Consider the following 16734-nt stretch of genomic DNA (forward strand, 5'->3'; position numbering starts at 1 on the left):
CCTCATAACTACTGGGGATTATGTGCAGCGCATACCTGTTTCTCCCATCTCTTCATTCTATCCTGTTTTAACAGGTATGCCCCTTAACGGGGCAAGGGCTACCTCCGCGACTTTCGTGAAGACAAGAGGCGACAGGGACAAGCCAAACACTTTTAGTGCTGTCGAAGTGCCCAGGGGCGTACTCTGCACTGATCGTGCAGAAAGAGAGAAAGCCGCCATATATCCAACAGCATACACTTCTTATTTAGAGGTTAATGGACCGGCAGTGGAATTCAGCTCGGCTCTGAAGAAAAAATCTGAATGAGTGGTTGCGAGCCAGCTCCTTTTATACCCGTATGTCCGGGGGAGTGGCATGCAAATTCCACTCGCCAATTCTCATTGGCCTTTTCTTTGGGGCTCCCAAGAGCGACCCCTAGTGTCACTACATTGACACAACGTCGAGTGAGTGACAGAAATGGAACAAATGACATAACACTGTTTTGAAGTAACAAAAGAAAATAAAATGTGTTTATTTGTTGTTGTTATTGTTTAAATCAATGTGGCAAAAAAAAAATATATAATTACTTTGTTTCTCCTATCTCTTCATTCTATCTTGTTTTAACAAGTTTATTCTCATCTGTCAGCCTGGCCCAATAAACGGGGTATGCAACAAATACACCCACAGATAGCATAAACACTCCCACCAACGACCACTTGCACTTTGCGCTGGCACATAAATTGCACTTAGAATTAGCGCTCTCACGAAAATTGGATGTAGTGCATGGTCTTTGCGCATAGCGAAAATAGAAAAATAGAGAGTGTGAGATAATTTGCCATGTTTTCATGCATCTCTGCTTGATGAGCAACTCTGCTCATCTCTTATAATTCTGCCCACATATCTAATATACTTGTGACTAAGCACCTCAAACAAACTCTTGAGGATCTTTCAAAGAAGTGATGCCTCTAATCTGGCACCCTTTATCAAATATAGTGATTAGTTCCTACCCAAAAGTATCTTCAAAATGTAACTTTTTACTCATGAAATTTGGGTGAAGCCAGGCAAACATATTAGAGCTTGCCAGAGCGTTTTCGTTATTGTTTGTAGTATGCATCAGACAGTCAGTGCTGTCTGAGACCGAGACTAGATATCGTTTAAGTCTCTGTCTCACACCTATTTAACCAGAGGCACTCTAATTTATACACCTAGACTCTGTTCCAAAAGTAGTGAGCTGCCTTGTAGGCAGCATTTTAGGACATCAAAGGCCTCCATTTTAATTACTTCCTGTTGCGGTGGCTATTGTGAGTGTGCCGAGCCAAGTCATCCTGGCATGATGGAGAAGGACGAGGGTGGAGTTTTGCTCAAGGGTCAGCAACGACAACTTCTTGGGCATCACAGCAAACTTCACTGATGAAGAGTGGCGATTGCGTTAATGTGCCCTTTGAGTCAAACCACAGAGTGCCACTTTGCAGAGGCATGCCTGAACAATTTTTGGAAGTCACCAAAGATTGGAAAGTAGAGCAAACATTAACAACACTTGGGACGGACAGTTCATCTAGTTTTATACATGACGCCAGCCGCGAGACTACTACCGTTTGAACACCTGCCCTGCGCAGTGCACAGTGTGCAAAGTATAGTCACGGTAAAGTGCAAAAGCTGGAGGAACTACTTGAACCTTGCAGGTTAATTAATATTTCTCTCTTTAGCATTTGTGATCTCTCTATTTGTGAGTGTGTGTGTTTCCTCTCTTCCTGTGTCTTGTGTGTGTGTGTATTATGTGTGTGTTTCTCCTCTCTTCCTATGTATTATGTGTGTGTGATGGGGGTGATCTGTTGCTCTCTGAGTGAATGTGTATTTTATCCCCCTCTATCTGTTGTCTGTGTTCTCTCTATGTGTGTGTGTGTGTGTGTGTTTAACATGGTTTTAAATGTCAACTTGCACTTTAACATGTTGTTTTTGCATATGAAGAAAATGCCTTTCTTTTGGCCTATTGCCTTAAGTTCCTATTGCCTTAAGACTGATCCAGTCTTTTTGATAATCTTGATGGTTTTAATATCCAACTTACACTTAAACACTTTGTTTTTATGTTGATGCATGTAATATATTTAATGGGAATGACTACTCTGTAGTTCTGAGGAGAGTATGTTTACAAGATGTCATTAAACATTTTATTTAAAATATACTTCCTTTGTGTTGATTGATTTAATTAGGTGATTCTACATTTAAATATTGATGATTACAAGCTTGGGGGAAAGTGAGATTAATTGAAATTAATCAAAGCAAATCGTGCAATTAATTAGTTATTTTTTTTAATCGATTCCCAGCCCTAGTATGTTACCTTCTTATATTTTGACAACAATCGATGGTAGCACTGCATGTGTCCACCATGGAGAAGGCAATCACATAATGGCAGACATAGCAAAAGAGATGTTGATAATAATGCTAAGTTAGTTGTTTCTATGTCAACACTCATAGCTCGAAAATGGATTTGCTTGTTGATAACAAGAAATATTTATCATTATTATTTAATTAATTCACCTATATTCTTAAACATGTTATGCCTACATATAAAGAAAGTGATCCAACATTGTATATAAAACAAAAAATGTGTACTCTATCTTTAACTGCTGAGGCTGCTGCCACAAAAGTTGGTTTTCCATGACGTCATAACTGTCAAGTCGGAGCTTTTATAGACAACTTGTAATTATGAGCTCACTGAAGATATGAATGATTTTTATACGTCTAAATCTCGTAGTTACAATAACTATTACATGCAGTGATCGCACCGGAATTTAATAATTTGAATACTGAAAATAATAATAATAATTTTGCCAAAGTCCAGTAAACATCCATCCATCCATCCATCGTCAACCGCTTATCCTGTGTACAGGGTCGCGGGGGGCTGGAGCTTATCCCAGCTAACATTGGGCGAAAGGCGGGGGACACCCTGGACAGGTCGCCAGTCCATCGCAGGGCCACACATAGACAGACATACACTCACACTCACCTCCTCCAGTAAACATGAAAAAGCTAAATCAATATTTGGTGTGAAAGCATTTGCATTCAAAATATCACCAATTCTCCTAGGTAAACATAGACTCAGTTTTTCTTGGTTGTTGGCAGATAGGATGTTCCAAGCTTCTTGGAAAACATGGCACAGTTCTTCTATCTATTTGGGCTGTCTCAATTGCTTCTGTCTCTTCATGTTATCCCAGACTGACTAAATTATATTAGATCCGGGCTCTGTGGGGGTCATTCCATCTGTGGAAGTTCCTTGTTCTTCCTCCATTCAGTTCTATTTGCAAATGGACTGATACACTAAAAGCAGATTATATAAATGTACAATTTTAAGAATAATGTTTTGTGTGTGTGTGTGTGAGATATAAATGCACCTAGACATTTGCACAATATATATATATAATTTAGTAGAGAGAAGATTGTGTCTTAGATGCATCATGTGTGAGGGATGCTACTTGTATGACATACAGACTTAGTGTATATTTAGAGTGTTTTAAATCAGTCACTTATGCGGCTTCATTTCAGTAAAATATGCTGACAAGACAACTACTCATTTTGGCAGTAGACAACAGGAAGTCAGCGCACTAGATTTTGGAACAAAGTCCTAGTGTTCTGCTGGGAGAAAATCTTTAATTTTAACCATGGGATTATTCTTTAAGAAGTGCTAAGTCAAATATCCAGTTCACCAAGTTATCCAGTTTTGATAGCTTCCTTGCTTGCTGCTTTCTTTCCCAGTTCCTCAAGATTAGCTCACATTCCCAGCCTCTTCTTTCAACAATGTTGCTCTGCTTGAACAGGTGGGTGGGGCTTCTGAGCAGTCTGGCCCCTGCCTTCCCCCACTCCTCCACTGAGAGAAAGAGCGAGAGAAGAGGAGGGATGGTGGGAGGAGAGAGAGAGAGCCAGACTGATTCTCTGAGCTGTAGAATGGAACAGCAGTGTGTGAGAGCTTGTGAGAGAGAGTGAGAGTGTGAGTGCTCTGAGTTTATGATACAACCTGCATACACACTATCACAGTATCACGTCAGTTACTTTAGGACAACAGACCAGATTGCTTTTACAGCAGACAGACACTGAGAGATTGAACCAGTGAATGCAAGAAGAAGAAAAGGAAGAAGAGACAGAGGAAGCTCACATAGAGCCTCTCTTTATTAAGAAGGCACATCGTGGGACGGACAGTAGCAGCCAACCAGAAGAGTGTTAAGTTTCTGAGCCTCACTTCCTCTACTTGGCACCTCAGTGGTCATCTCCCTGTTCACCTCCACTCCAAAGTGCTGAGATGATTGTGGAGGTCTGCCTGATCCTGTGGCTGACAGGTCACGGTAAGCTGCGTGGTCTCTTTGATCTCCGCTGTGTTGTGTTCTGTGTCAGTGGTCAGTGTGCAAGCAGGAACTCTCTGGGAGTTTAACTCAGAGACAGCAAGGCACTTTTATGTACAAGCTCTGAGGTTTCAGCTGTGTCAAACAGTGGCAGAAGTGTACTTTGAAGTGGCTCTGAAGGCATCTTGCTTGTCTGTCATACGTGAGTTTCAATGAACCCAATTTGACAAGATCATAGAAATTGTCTTGCTTTTGTAAGTGTCTCCCTAAAACCCGAAGCTTGGAAGGTCACACTGTGTCAAGATCTTTTGACCGAAGGCATGCCAAAGGGCACTCAACTAACAAAGGCACGTATTACGCACTGGTGAATAAACACAATGCTCTGTTCCTCATCAGCACCGGAGCTGTGTGGTGGTTATTCTTAGAGTCTGTAAACAGTCAGGCTTAGTGTTGTCTGATGGATGTTTCCGGAATTTGCTGCCAGGTGATTGCCTTTGAAAAACAATTGGAAATGGAGGATGCCGCGGAGACCCCTGAGAGGAGTAGACGGCTTGCTTGGTCGCTGCCTCTGAAAGGACGTGCATGCAGGGAATAGCTCAAAGCAGAGCTCTGGCAGTGAGTCGCCAGTGCTAAATAGATTGAGTTGATTGCCTGCCTCTGCAGCAAGCAGTGACCCAGGAATGAAAGTTCAAATAAATGTAAAAGCATTGAGCCACACGCCTTCATTTGAGCCCTTCATGCTAGGAACCACCAGCACAACTATTGCACCACAAAGTGTGTGAAATTTAATTGAACCACGTTACGTTACAGATTTTATGTTCTGGCAGTCACATAGCCATACTGTTGACAGGAGTATGAGAGAAATTTCTCCTGCAGTTCTCAAGCTCCCGTTCCCCTTTTCTCTCGCTCTCTCTCTCTCCCGTTAAGTCTGTCTTTTTTTCTCTACTGTTATCACATAGCTTACAAAAATCAAAGCCTAGCTGAGATGGCAAAGCAAACTTAATGACCTGCTTATCACTCAACTTGTTTCCTCTCTCCGACTCTCATTAAATTGAAGTGAATACCCCTTACTCACAATCTGATAGCAAGAGCAGTATATCTGTGTTACTGAAGAGCAAATATATAACTTCACATGCATATACCCAGATGAGAAAGTTCACAGCGAGAAAGCATGGCACTACTTTTAGCGTGACAGTGGGAGTAAAGTATGGGGCGCTCTGGTTCTTGTTTAGTAGATCATGCCCCGGGAGGCTGTCAGCTTTATGATCTAGTTTTATAGCAGTGTTAGTGTGTCCTGCCATGAGGTTTTTTTCATTGTGGAAATTATATTTATGTACTTTATCAACTGAGATTTATTTTTGAAGATTGGGGGAATTCTTCTTTTGATGATAACTTTCACAGAGACAATTGAAACACAAAGCAATTCATGTTAATTTACTATGGTAAAATAATTAATGATGAATTTATGAAAATTAAATTGCTATGTGGCTGTTTTATATCATATGAAAGCTTATTAGTCTTTGTCATCATCATTATAAATGCTGAAGATTGTAATTGTGCAGATTTGAATGCAACATGTTAACAATACACATCAGCCGGCAATAGAAATGCAGTCAGACAGTCTGTCTGATCTCCTTCCTGTCTAACTTTTTAAAGCTTTTAGCACACAGAAAGCATCACCAGGAGAAGTTGCCTTATTTTGCTTTGCTGTGCAGTTGAGCTGAGCCAGTTATTGTGGTAATAAAACATAAAAGCAGCCGAGCCAGGTAAACAAGAGATAACTACAGGCGTTCCTGTCGCCCTGCTCTACCCAGGGGGGATGGCAGGTTTCCCAAGGCTAAATTGTGTTTTACAAATTATAGCTGTTTATGGAGCGGGAGGGGGGCCTCAAAAAAAAAAGTAAGGATAAACAAGGCTTTTACATTTAATTAGGAGAGGTGTTCAGGAGTTGTGTTTGTTTGTGTCAGTAGAAGGATGACAAAAAGTCCAATAGCTACACCAAAAAAGAGAGGCTGTATTGAGTTTTTGTCAAGAGTCGAGGGTATATGTAAAGCACTCTCGTTCTCTCTAATGCACACACACAAACACACAAAATACTCAAATACACACACCTGGTGACAAGCCCTAACTGATAGCACAGAGCTGTACAGAAGCTCACCCTTGTGAGGCACAGGAAGCTGTCGCACCACAGGCAAACCTTCTGTCCGCAGTTCATCTCTCTATTTGTCTCTGGCTCTCTTATTTTTTCCCATTTTCTCGCTCTCTCAGTCATAGTTTTCCCATTTGTTTTGGAGGCAGCACTTTGTCCAATTCTCTACCTCTTTCTACTTTTGTTTTGTTTCCTCTTTTTCATGTGCCGCTCAGATGACAATGCTGTATGTTTATCTGTTTTTGTCACTTTGCATGAAATAATAGTGTTTCTTATGGAATTTCATCAAAAGCTCTTGTAATATACATTCACTTTTAGGTCTCCAATAATCCGTTAAAGAACTAAATAACATTATAGAGTGCCTCATTATATGTTAGCCAGCTTTTCTCATCCTCTCTCATGCTCAAGTCCACTGGGGGCAGTGTGACATACTGTAGATGTAAGGACTCATTCAGTCTCTCTCTGTCTATCCATATTACTCTCTTCCTTCATCATACGCTCTCTCCCTCCTTCCCGTTGCAGTCTTGTTGTGATAGATGTGGCAAATGCTCTTCAAGAGCATTGGGTGTTAAGTCCCTACACAGCCAAGGGGAGTAAGCTGTGTCTTAACCCTAAAAAGCAGGTTTTAGTGTGTCCACTCTTTCTATCTTTCATTCACTAATACGTACCTCAGTGGACTAATAATTAAAATGTCTCTTTTGGGTGTTTTTAGGCAACATATCAAGTACAAATGTAATCAAACATCTCTTATGTGTTTCATTTTGACTGCTTACTGATCACATTTAGAAAACAATTATTTGTAACATTGTTCAACATAGACGTGAACCAAATCCAGTCAAATGTAATGGATTTTTACATCTCAGTCATGTTTCAGGATTAATTAATTTCATATTTCTTCATGGGATTCATATTTCATCTTAGGATGAGACATTGTTTATCCTCAGATTTAGCTTTATGTATGTCTTTGATGGTTGCCCAGTTCCAAACTATTTAAATGCTGTCAACACAGAAAAGAAAACACATATCATTATTCCTCTGTCCTTGCTGTCATTCTTTATAGACAGCCGAAGCAGAAACATTGAAAACAGATCTGTCTCAACTGAACAGTGACCTCCTACTATTTTTTGCCTGGTATGAGGACCGAACCCCTTAACGTGGACCAAAAACCTCTGACCCATCTAATGCCTCCACTGCACAGATAACTTCTGCTCTGAAGTAATTACTGACTACTGCATTTCCTGGGGAGATGTTATGCTATTTTCTTGAAGTAAGAGTTTTTCCCAATGAAAACATAGATTAAATGTATTTTTTGATTTAATGTATTCTTATTCTATATTGTATACAATGGTTCAATATTGAGAAAGAGCTTCAGATAATATAAAAAAAAACAAGTGTGAATTACATGTCAAAACGTGAAAATGTATTAAATATTTAAAAGTATATATAGTGAATATAAATTATTCCAGTTATGCTAAGCTCCGAAATATATTACCAGCTACAAATTCTGTGAGTGTAATCCTTATAAAAACCTTTTTTTTTTTTTTTTTATCCCTATCCAGTAATCATAAACAGCTTGAAAAGTAATAGAAGAGTTATTAAAAATCCATTGGTCAAAAGGTGTGTGAATCTTCCTGAGATTTACTTTAATTCCAAAAATGTGCAATGTGTTGTGCTGTAGTGTGTAGTTGTTTACATGTATTTATATGTTTGTTTAATCTGTTTGTGTACATACTGTATAAAACAGACAACTGAGCGAGGTTTCTCTCTTTTTTCCCACACTGTAAAAAATTGCTGTACATTTACAGCCAAATTCCTACAACAATCTACTAAATTCTAAAGTGATTCTAAAGTGGTGGCGTAGTTGACTAAAGCACATAACTGGTAATCAGATGGTTGCTCGTTCAATCCCCACAGCCACCACCATTGTGTCCTTGAGCAAGGCACTTAACTCCAGGTTGCTCCAGGGGGATTGTCCCTGTAATAAGTGCACCGTAAGTCGCTTTGGATAAAAGCATCTGCCATATGCATAAATCTAAATGTTAAATACAGTAGTTAGCTATATAAAATTGTGCATTCTGGGAGATCAAGAGTATGCTCACTGTGAAATGGCTAGTTTTATGGTAAATAGCTGTTCTATGCAAGGCATTAGAGGAAAATGAACATATAGAATCATGATATCGTCTTGGTGAAAGCTATACTGACATTTAGAAACTATATTTTAACCCCCCCATTTACCCATTTACAATATGTACAGAGTTGCAGTTCTGCCACTCTCTATACACAGATTAGGCAGTCAACGGTAACAGTAAAGTGCAATTCATAGTAACAGCCCCCCCTCAATTCATTTCAACACAAGATGCAAGTAAAAAAAAAAACATTTTTTAATCCCTTTTTCTCCCCAATTTGGAATGCCCAATTCCCACAACTTAGTAGGTTCTCGTGGTGGCGCGGTTACTCACCTCAATCTGGGTGCCGGAGGACTAGACTTAGTTGCCTCCACTTCTGAGACCATCAATCCGTGCATCTTATCATGTGGCTCATTGTACATGACACCGCAGAGAATACCAACATGGATCATGGAGAGTAGCATGAGCCTCCACAAGTACAACTTACCACATGCCCAATTAAGAGCGAGAACCACTAAATCATGACAACGAGGAGGTTACCCCATGTGACTCTACACTCCCTAGCAACCGGGCCAATTTGGTTGCTTAGGAAACCTGGTTGCAGGCTAGATGCAGCAACTCAGCACACCCTGGATTCGAACTCAAAACTCCAGGGGTGGTAGTCAACATCAATACTCGCTGAGCTACCCAGGCCACCACAGAAGATGCCCATTTATTTGGCATTGACTCCTGCAAATCCAGTGAGAGCAGCTTTGCTGAGAAGCTTAAACAAAATGTGTTTACTGGACTTTATCAAGCTGCACCAATTAAATCAGTGCTCTTAACCACAGCAGATGAACCCCCCCCCCCCCCTCCCCCCTCCCATCTCTCTCATCCTATCCCACAACGTTGACCAGTGCCCACCCTCTGCCCTCCATGCATGTGAATCCATCCCTGAGGAAATCTCAGATCCCCAAAGCTGAATTGCTGGATTTATCCAAATTGTTTTTGAGAAATAGACATTATGGGGGATTACATGTCTGCTGAGCGCAGTGTTAAGTAATTCAACCAGATGCTGCTGCGATCATGAGGTCACCTGCAGAGCTTCCACTCAGCTCTTTCTGTTTATTCCTTAAGGATGATCCAAGAGCCAAAAGGTGGGGAGAGGGGTTGTTGTGGCTCTCGATGAACATGTGTCAAGTAGAGAGAGGGTCAGAGAGCAGGAGGGTCAGCCTCCCAGGAAAACTACAAGGATTTTGCCACAGATTATGGCAGAGATTAATGCCGTCTAAATTGTGACCTAATGTCTGGACAACAGCGGGAGAGATGTTGTTCCTGTTTTAGTTGGCTGCACACTGAGACAGCTAACACAGAACGAGTTAATGCTGTATTCACATGCTTTTAATGACCACATTACGTACCATAAAAACAAGTTTCCGACTCGGATGTTGCACATGAATGCCCCCTGAAGTAATTAATACGTCTGGGGAAACTCCAAATTTATTTTGATTACAGAGTTTCAGAGTTGGGATAAGATGTAAACATTCAACATGGACAGTTTGAACAAGAGGACAGAGAGGACAGTTTCAACAATAAATAATGGTTTTATTAAATTGCTAAATGCAGAGCCACATTATTACTTGTTACACATTATTACATTATTACTTGCCTTTTCAGTCATATACATTTACATATCCACAGTTTCCTGACTAAACTGGCTGCCGCCATGATGATTCAAATCACCGCTGAACTGTTTATTGGTTCCGGTCTCCTTAAGAAGCAAGATAAAAACAACCAATACGTGCATTCCTGACAGAGAACAACAACCATTTTAAGTGTTAGTTGCAATAAAAAAAAATAGTTTAGGCTTAACTTGTACAGTTGTTGATCATATTCAAATCATATTAACAAAGAAGTTTATGAAATCACGGTAACTTACCCTGGTTCATAGCCTCACATTATGCACTTATTAAACTTTGAAGGGTGAGGCACTGTCAAAAAATGGTCATCGTGACTCTATATCGGCAATATGGAGCCACATGCTTTTCCCAAAATGTTTCCACAGTTAACATGCTAAACATCACATTATCCACTAAGAAAATATACTGATTGTTCTAATAACAAAGGAATTAAGACTTCAGAAGTGGGAAGTAATTCTGATAGCACATTTGCATTTCCTGAAGGAAATATCAAGATTTCAATATATATATATATATATATATATATATATATATATATATATATATATATATGTATATATATTACACACACACAGAGAGGCGTATGTTTGAAGTAAGTGTGGAGCAGAACAAATAGAAATAAACCTTTTGTAAATTGTTAGCTTTACGCTAAGCTATAATGCTATTTCTAGCCATTTTACATGCACATTTTACCAGGCACACTCATATTCTTTTAACAAGATAATTCACGTTGGATCATTATTTCTTTACTAGTAAGACCTTTTATATTAGGGGAAAAATCATATTCTTGATCATTTTTGTATTGTTTTCCTGTAAAAATATCTAAACATCCTGCAAACAAGATCATCTTGTTGTAGAAACAACACCTCATAAAATATTTCGATTTTTCAGAGAATGTATTTTTATATGTATTTTGTCTTACTGTACTGGCAGAGTTTTTATAGTCAAAACAAGTGATAAAATCTACCAGTGCTGAAGAAGTAATCCAATGTATTAAGAATACATTACTGACCTTGAGTAATCTAACGGAATACGTTACAAATTACATTTTACAGAGAGTATTCTGTAATCTGTAGTGGAATACATTTCAAAAGTCCTAACCAATAATTGTACTTTTTTAAGTAGTTCATTTTTTTTTTATACATTTACTTGTACTTAAATATATTTTAAGTGCTGTAAATGTACTTTTACTGCACTATTTTCCCACCATCTGTGTTTGCTACTTCCCTGACCTGATTTTATTTTTATCTATCAACATGATTGGCAAGGGAGAGTCTCTTGACTCCCGTCAAATCAAATCACACGTAAAAAACATGAACGCCAGCTGTAGATCTGGCACCATCTGTTATGGATCTGGAGAATGCCTCAAGCATAGTTTACATCTGAACATCTCGGCCGCACCTGGAAGGGCTTTTCGCCATGAAAAAGGCCAATTGCATGATCATGTCTTGTGAGTTTAACTTGCTCAAGCCAGATATCATTATTAATCCTGCCTCTTATTTAAAGAAACATATCAATGTAAATGTAATATTTCTGTTTACTAGATTATTTGTGTCTATAATGTAGCCTGCAATTTAACTATCTATGTATCGCTGAGATTATTGGGCTGCTTTGAGAGATTATTGCAATGTTATCAATAGGGCTGGGCAATAAAATGATCTAGATGTTTATCGGAGAAAAGAGAGATGTCCTCGATCAAACCTTTGATTAGTTTTCTACATTTAGCCTATGTTATACAGAACAGGTGTGTTCATTACATCAGTTTGCGATAGCAAGAGCTATCGCAAACTGACATCTGTAGCTGTGAGTTGTTTGATTGTCAGGTGGCTAGTGTTTGAGCGCTAATGCGGTTACGTGCCTAAAAGGTCAAATACACTTTATAATTCCGCCAATGTCTTAATGAGGATTTAATGTAAACGCAGTCGTTTATGCCTAAAGTGAGACATCATCATTATCAAGGAAATGAGAAAACCACTCACTGCTTTTGCACTTAACTTAAGTAGCTTTAAAGTATTAATGTACAGTAATAGAATAAAACAGTGACATTTTTAATATTAATATTTTTAGAAAATATTGTTTTTTAATTTTGTTTTTTTTTTAATTGTTTTTTAATAATACTGACCCTTAGGAGAGTGTGTTAATTGGAATAATAAATTACCAGGAAAGTAGAGATTATAAAATAATGAATAATTATGCTTAGACTTTATAAAGATCAGCACATGCATAGCAATACCTCAGCAGCACAATCCACCATTCACAAATTTCAGAAAATTGTGCATCATGCATTAGAATGAGAACACAACTACGTCTGGGCTTAAAAGATACAATAACTAAATCAATGTTATAAGACAGGAGAATTAGACATTGATTCTCAAAAAAGGGACAATGTGGCCCCCAGGTGCTACTTATTTAATTCACACACACAAAAAAAAATCTTATCATTTACTCACCCTCATAAAAACTGTCTAGGATTTTCTTTCTTCAGAACACAAATTAAGATTTTTAGAAGAATATTTCAGCTCTGCCGGTCCATTTAATGTATGTGAAGGGCTGCCAAAATTGTGACGCTCCTAAAAGCAGCATAAAAGTAATACATACAACTCCAGTGGTTTAATCCATGACTTCAGAATTAATATGATAGGTGTGGGTAAGAAACAAATCAATATTTAAGTCAATTTTGATAGAAATTCTTCTCTCTGCCCTGTAGGTGTTGATGCATGAAGAATGTGAATCACCAAAAAAACAAGAAGAAAGTGAAAGTTAAAGTGGAGATTGACTGAGCAGGGAGGAGAATTAGTAAAAAAGTAATTAAATATTGATCTGTTTCTAATCACATCTATCATATCGCTTCTGAAGACTTGGATTAAACTATTGGAGGCACATGGATTAGACTACTTTTATGCTGATTTATGAAATATTTTAGCACCGTTTCACTTTCATTGTATTGGCCAAAAGAGCTGAAATATTCTTCTAAAAATCTTAATTTGTGTTTTGCAGAAGAAATAAAGTCATACACATCCATGATGACATGAGGAGTGAGTAAATGATGAGAGAATTTAATTTTTGGGTGAATTATTCCTTTTTAAGTGTGATGTAGCCCCTGTATCAAACAACTTTTCCCATGCCTGCTCTATCTCCTCTATTGTGCAGGACATGATGTGCTAAGTGATCCTGTTGTTTAGCATTTTTTTGCATTCCTTGCATTGTTTGAACATGTTTTCTGCACAACAATAACGCTCTGTCTGCAATGTCTTTGAATTTGTTGAAATAAGCACCACTCAAACCATACAGAATTCAGTTGACATAATTCACGAGTAATTGTAATATATCAAATCATAAATGTAATCTCCGATATTTTGTTTCTGTTTGAATTTTTTGTCATGTAATTTGTAATCAGTACCTGATTACAATTTGCAAGTAATCTGCCAAGCACTGGATGTTCTCCAAAGCTTCTGGTGGTTTTACTGTATTGTGTGTTATGGCCTATAGGGGGAGCAGTTGAGTGATTCCATTTAGCAAAAAGACCTTTCATTTTAATACAAAGAGGACATAGATGAGTAGATAAACGATTAACTATTTAGTTTTATTTATTGCTCCCATGGAACAAAAGAGGTTTTACCTGTATGCTCTGAATGCAGATTTGAATTCAGTGAGTGAAGGACTTTGCTCTCAACACACCTACGTGTCCTTCATTCTTTTATTTCTCTGATTTCTGTCTGTGTTCACATCATTGTTGTGCTGGAAACATTTTTACTTCAGTTTTGCTTTTGTCCTTTGAGTTTCAGAGTGCTTCTCTGTAAGAGGGAAAATGATGTGAGCCACACTGTAATTAGCACAGGCTTTTTTGCATGTTATGATTTAGATCCTGTTGAGTTATTTTCATGTGTATCCTATATTTATCTATCTGTTCATTCTGTAATTTATTTATACATACAGTGGTACTATAAGAGCTTTGACTTCAAATGGAGTTTAATACTATGGAGTTATTTCATCCTACTACGGTGTCTTGAAAAATGCTAATGTGCCATCAGTGTGACTAAATGATTTGCTATCTTTTCAAATTTGCTGGTAGGGGTTCAATCTGGCTGGCCTCCGGGACCAGTTGACAGTGGTCTCTGGTCGGTCCCCTGAGGATATTAGCCCAAATCAGAGATTCAGGCAGCAGGAGCTGGCATGCTGAGCTGCCGCTTGGCTACAACCCAGCTCCCCACAACCCTGCCCTTGCATGCCTGCTATAAATAAATAAATTAATAACAACCCCCCCGAATAGGCATCACCACTTAAAATGGTTTTAATCAACTCCTCAATGGTTCTTTTGGAGCCTGACTGAACAGAGAGGAAATGGGGTGGATGCACTGCTAGGGTCTTCGGGAATGCCAGAGATAAAGGTGCTAACGTTATGAAATTGGATTAAGGGCAGAGTGCCCCTAAAAGAGAGTGCAGTTTATTAAAGCCTTATCTTAAGTGATAATGTTACCATGAAGAGCAGTATAATAGCAGCAAAGTGGACTGCAGGCATATAAACGATATGGGACTGATGCAGAGAGAGTGATGTTAGGCTGTAAGTGTATGTGCGGTCAACATATTACGTGCACAAGCCCAAGAGTTCTAGGTTAAGGTATTTTATTAGGATGTTGGGGAGAGAGAATTTGTGTGAGAAGGAGAGAGCGAGACAATGTTGTGTCACTGAAAACAATATGTCAACGATCAAGCCTTCCTTTTATATCACGTTTCTTTTAACCAGAGAACAGTCTGAATAGCAGCTTTGGAACAATTTGTCTTGCTCTTTTTTGGATGAGTATGAATACTCTGGATACTATGTGATGGTAAATACGTTTAACTAAATACACCCTTCATCAGCATTTCTCTGGGCTTAGGTGGACATATGAGAAGGAAATATATGGAGCTAATGAAATAAAAGGAAATGGTTCCATAGAGAGTTGGCTTTTGGATAAAAAGAAGAGAGAAACATAAATGCTTTGAGGTGTTTAAGTATATCAGCCGCTCTTGTTTTCCAGCAAGACTCGGGGGGATTTTTTTCCCTTTTTACAGGCTTTGTTGTCTAAATGTTGTCTGATTAAGAACATCAAAACACAATACCTCTGAAGGTAAACAAACTATCCCCTCACAAAGCTGGAAAAGCTCAAAACGAATGGGATTGCTGTCACAAATAAAAGGTAACTGAAAATCAGTAAGGTTATCCTACACACTGACATGCCTGTCTGTTTGTATTGACGTACACTGTGTGTGCCAGTTCTTTGCAAGGGAATTGCATTAACAATAATTGTATACAGAATACTTTGTCATTTATTTTACAATTTTCTCCTGAATGAGGATAAATTTAGTAGGCCTAACTATTTTATATTATTTATTTATTTATTACTAATGAAATTAGCCAATAATTTTTTTTCTACTTTCTCTTTTTTATCCCCTTTTCTCCCCAATATTGGCATGCCTGATTCCCAATGCTTACTAGGTCCTTGTGGTGGCGTGGTTTCTCACCTCAATCCGTGTGGTGGAAGACAAGTCTCAGTTGCCTCTGCTTCTGAGATAGTCAGCCCACGCATCTTGTCATGTGGCTCGCTGTGCATGCCACCACGGTGACTCATAGCATGTGGAGGCTCATGCTTTTCTCTGCGATCCATGCACAACTTGCCACACACCTCATTGAGAGGTGCGAACCACATATCACGACTAAAAGGAGGTTACCCCATGTGACTCTACCCTCCCTAGCGTGCTTAGGAGACCTGGCTGGAGTCACTCAGCACACCCTGGATTCGAACTTGTGACTCCAGGGGTGGTAGTCAGCATCAATAGTTGCTGAGCTACCTATGCCCCTCTACTTACTCCTATCCCTGTTTGAAAACAGTCATTATTTTTGTCATTCCATTTTGTATGCTGCAAATGTGGACTGATGATTGTTCATGTTTCTCAAAGTGGACTAAAGAAGTTTCCTGAACCCTCCAGAATATAATTTCTCAAACCCCATTTATTTTGGCAGTTTTGTAAGTCTAATAGTAGTAGGCCTTTTTAAAAACATAAGAGGGAGAGTCACATAAATTTCAGACTTGGTCAAAAAATGCATATTCACATTTATTGCAGGAAAAAAACAAAGTTTGGTGATTTCAGGAACCGAAAACCCCCATGTTCTCTCAGTAACGATTTTGGTACTCTAAATGATGACATTATGATTTTTTTACAGCATTTGTGAGGGAAAGGTACTTTCATAAAACAAATTTAATATACTACAGTTCTGATGGGCTGACTGCTGGTAGGTCTGGATTGGCTCAGAAACATCCCACATGGGTTTAATTAATGTAGGCAACAAATGTTAATAGACTGTGATCTAAAGGAATAGTTCACCGAAAAAGACCATTCAAGATGTGTATGAATTTGTTTCTTCTGCAGAACACAAACAAAGATTTTTAGTGGAATTTCTCTGCTCTTTTGGCCCATACAATGCAAGTGA

General features: G+C 38.7%; 1 protein-coding gene across 1 annotated transcript in view; it reads left to right on the forward strand.

Annotated features, from left to right (window-relative positions):
- The first annotated feature begins 3988 nt into the window (after positions 1–3988).
- kirrel3b (kirre like nephrin family adhesion molecule 3b) overlaps positions 3989–16734 on the forward strand; it is a 269275-nt gene continuing 256529 nt past the window's right edge. The window contains exon 1 of the mRNA XM_052097058.1: positions 3989–4314. Coding sequence (XP_051953018.1) covers positions 4272–4314 — 43 coding nt within the window. The 5' untranslated portion in view covers positions 3989–4271. The remainder of the gene's footprint in view (positions 4315–16734) is intronic.

The sequence above is a fragment of the Xyrauchen texanus genome, chromosome 29 (assembly GCF_025860055.1).
Source record: "Xyrauchen texanus isolate HMW12.3.18 chromosome 29, RBS_HiC_50CHRs, whole genome shotgun sequence".
In the NCBI taxonomy this organism is placed as follows: domain Eukaryota; kingdom Metazoa; phylum Chordata; class Actinopteri; order Cypriniformes; family Catostomidae; genus Xyrauchen; species Xyrauchen texanus.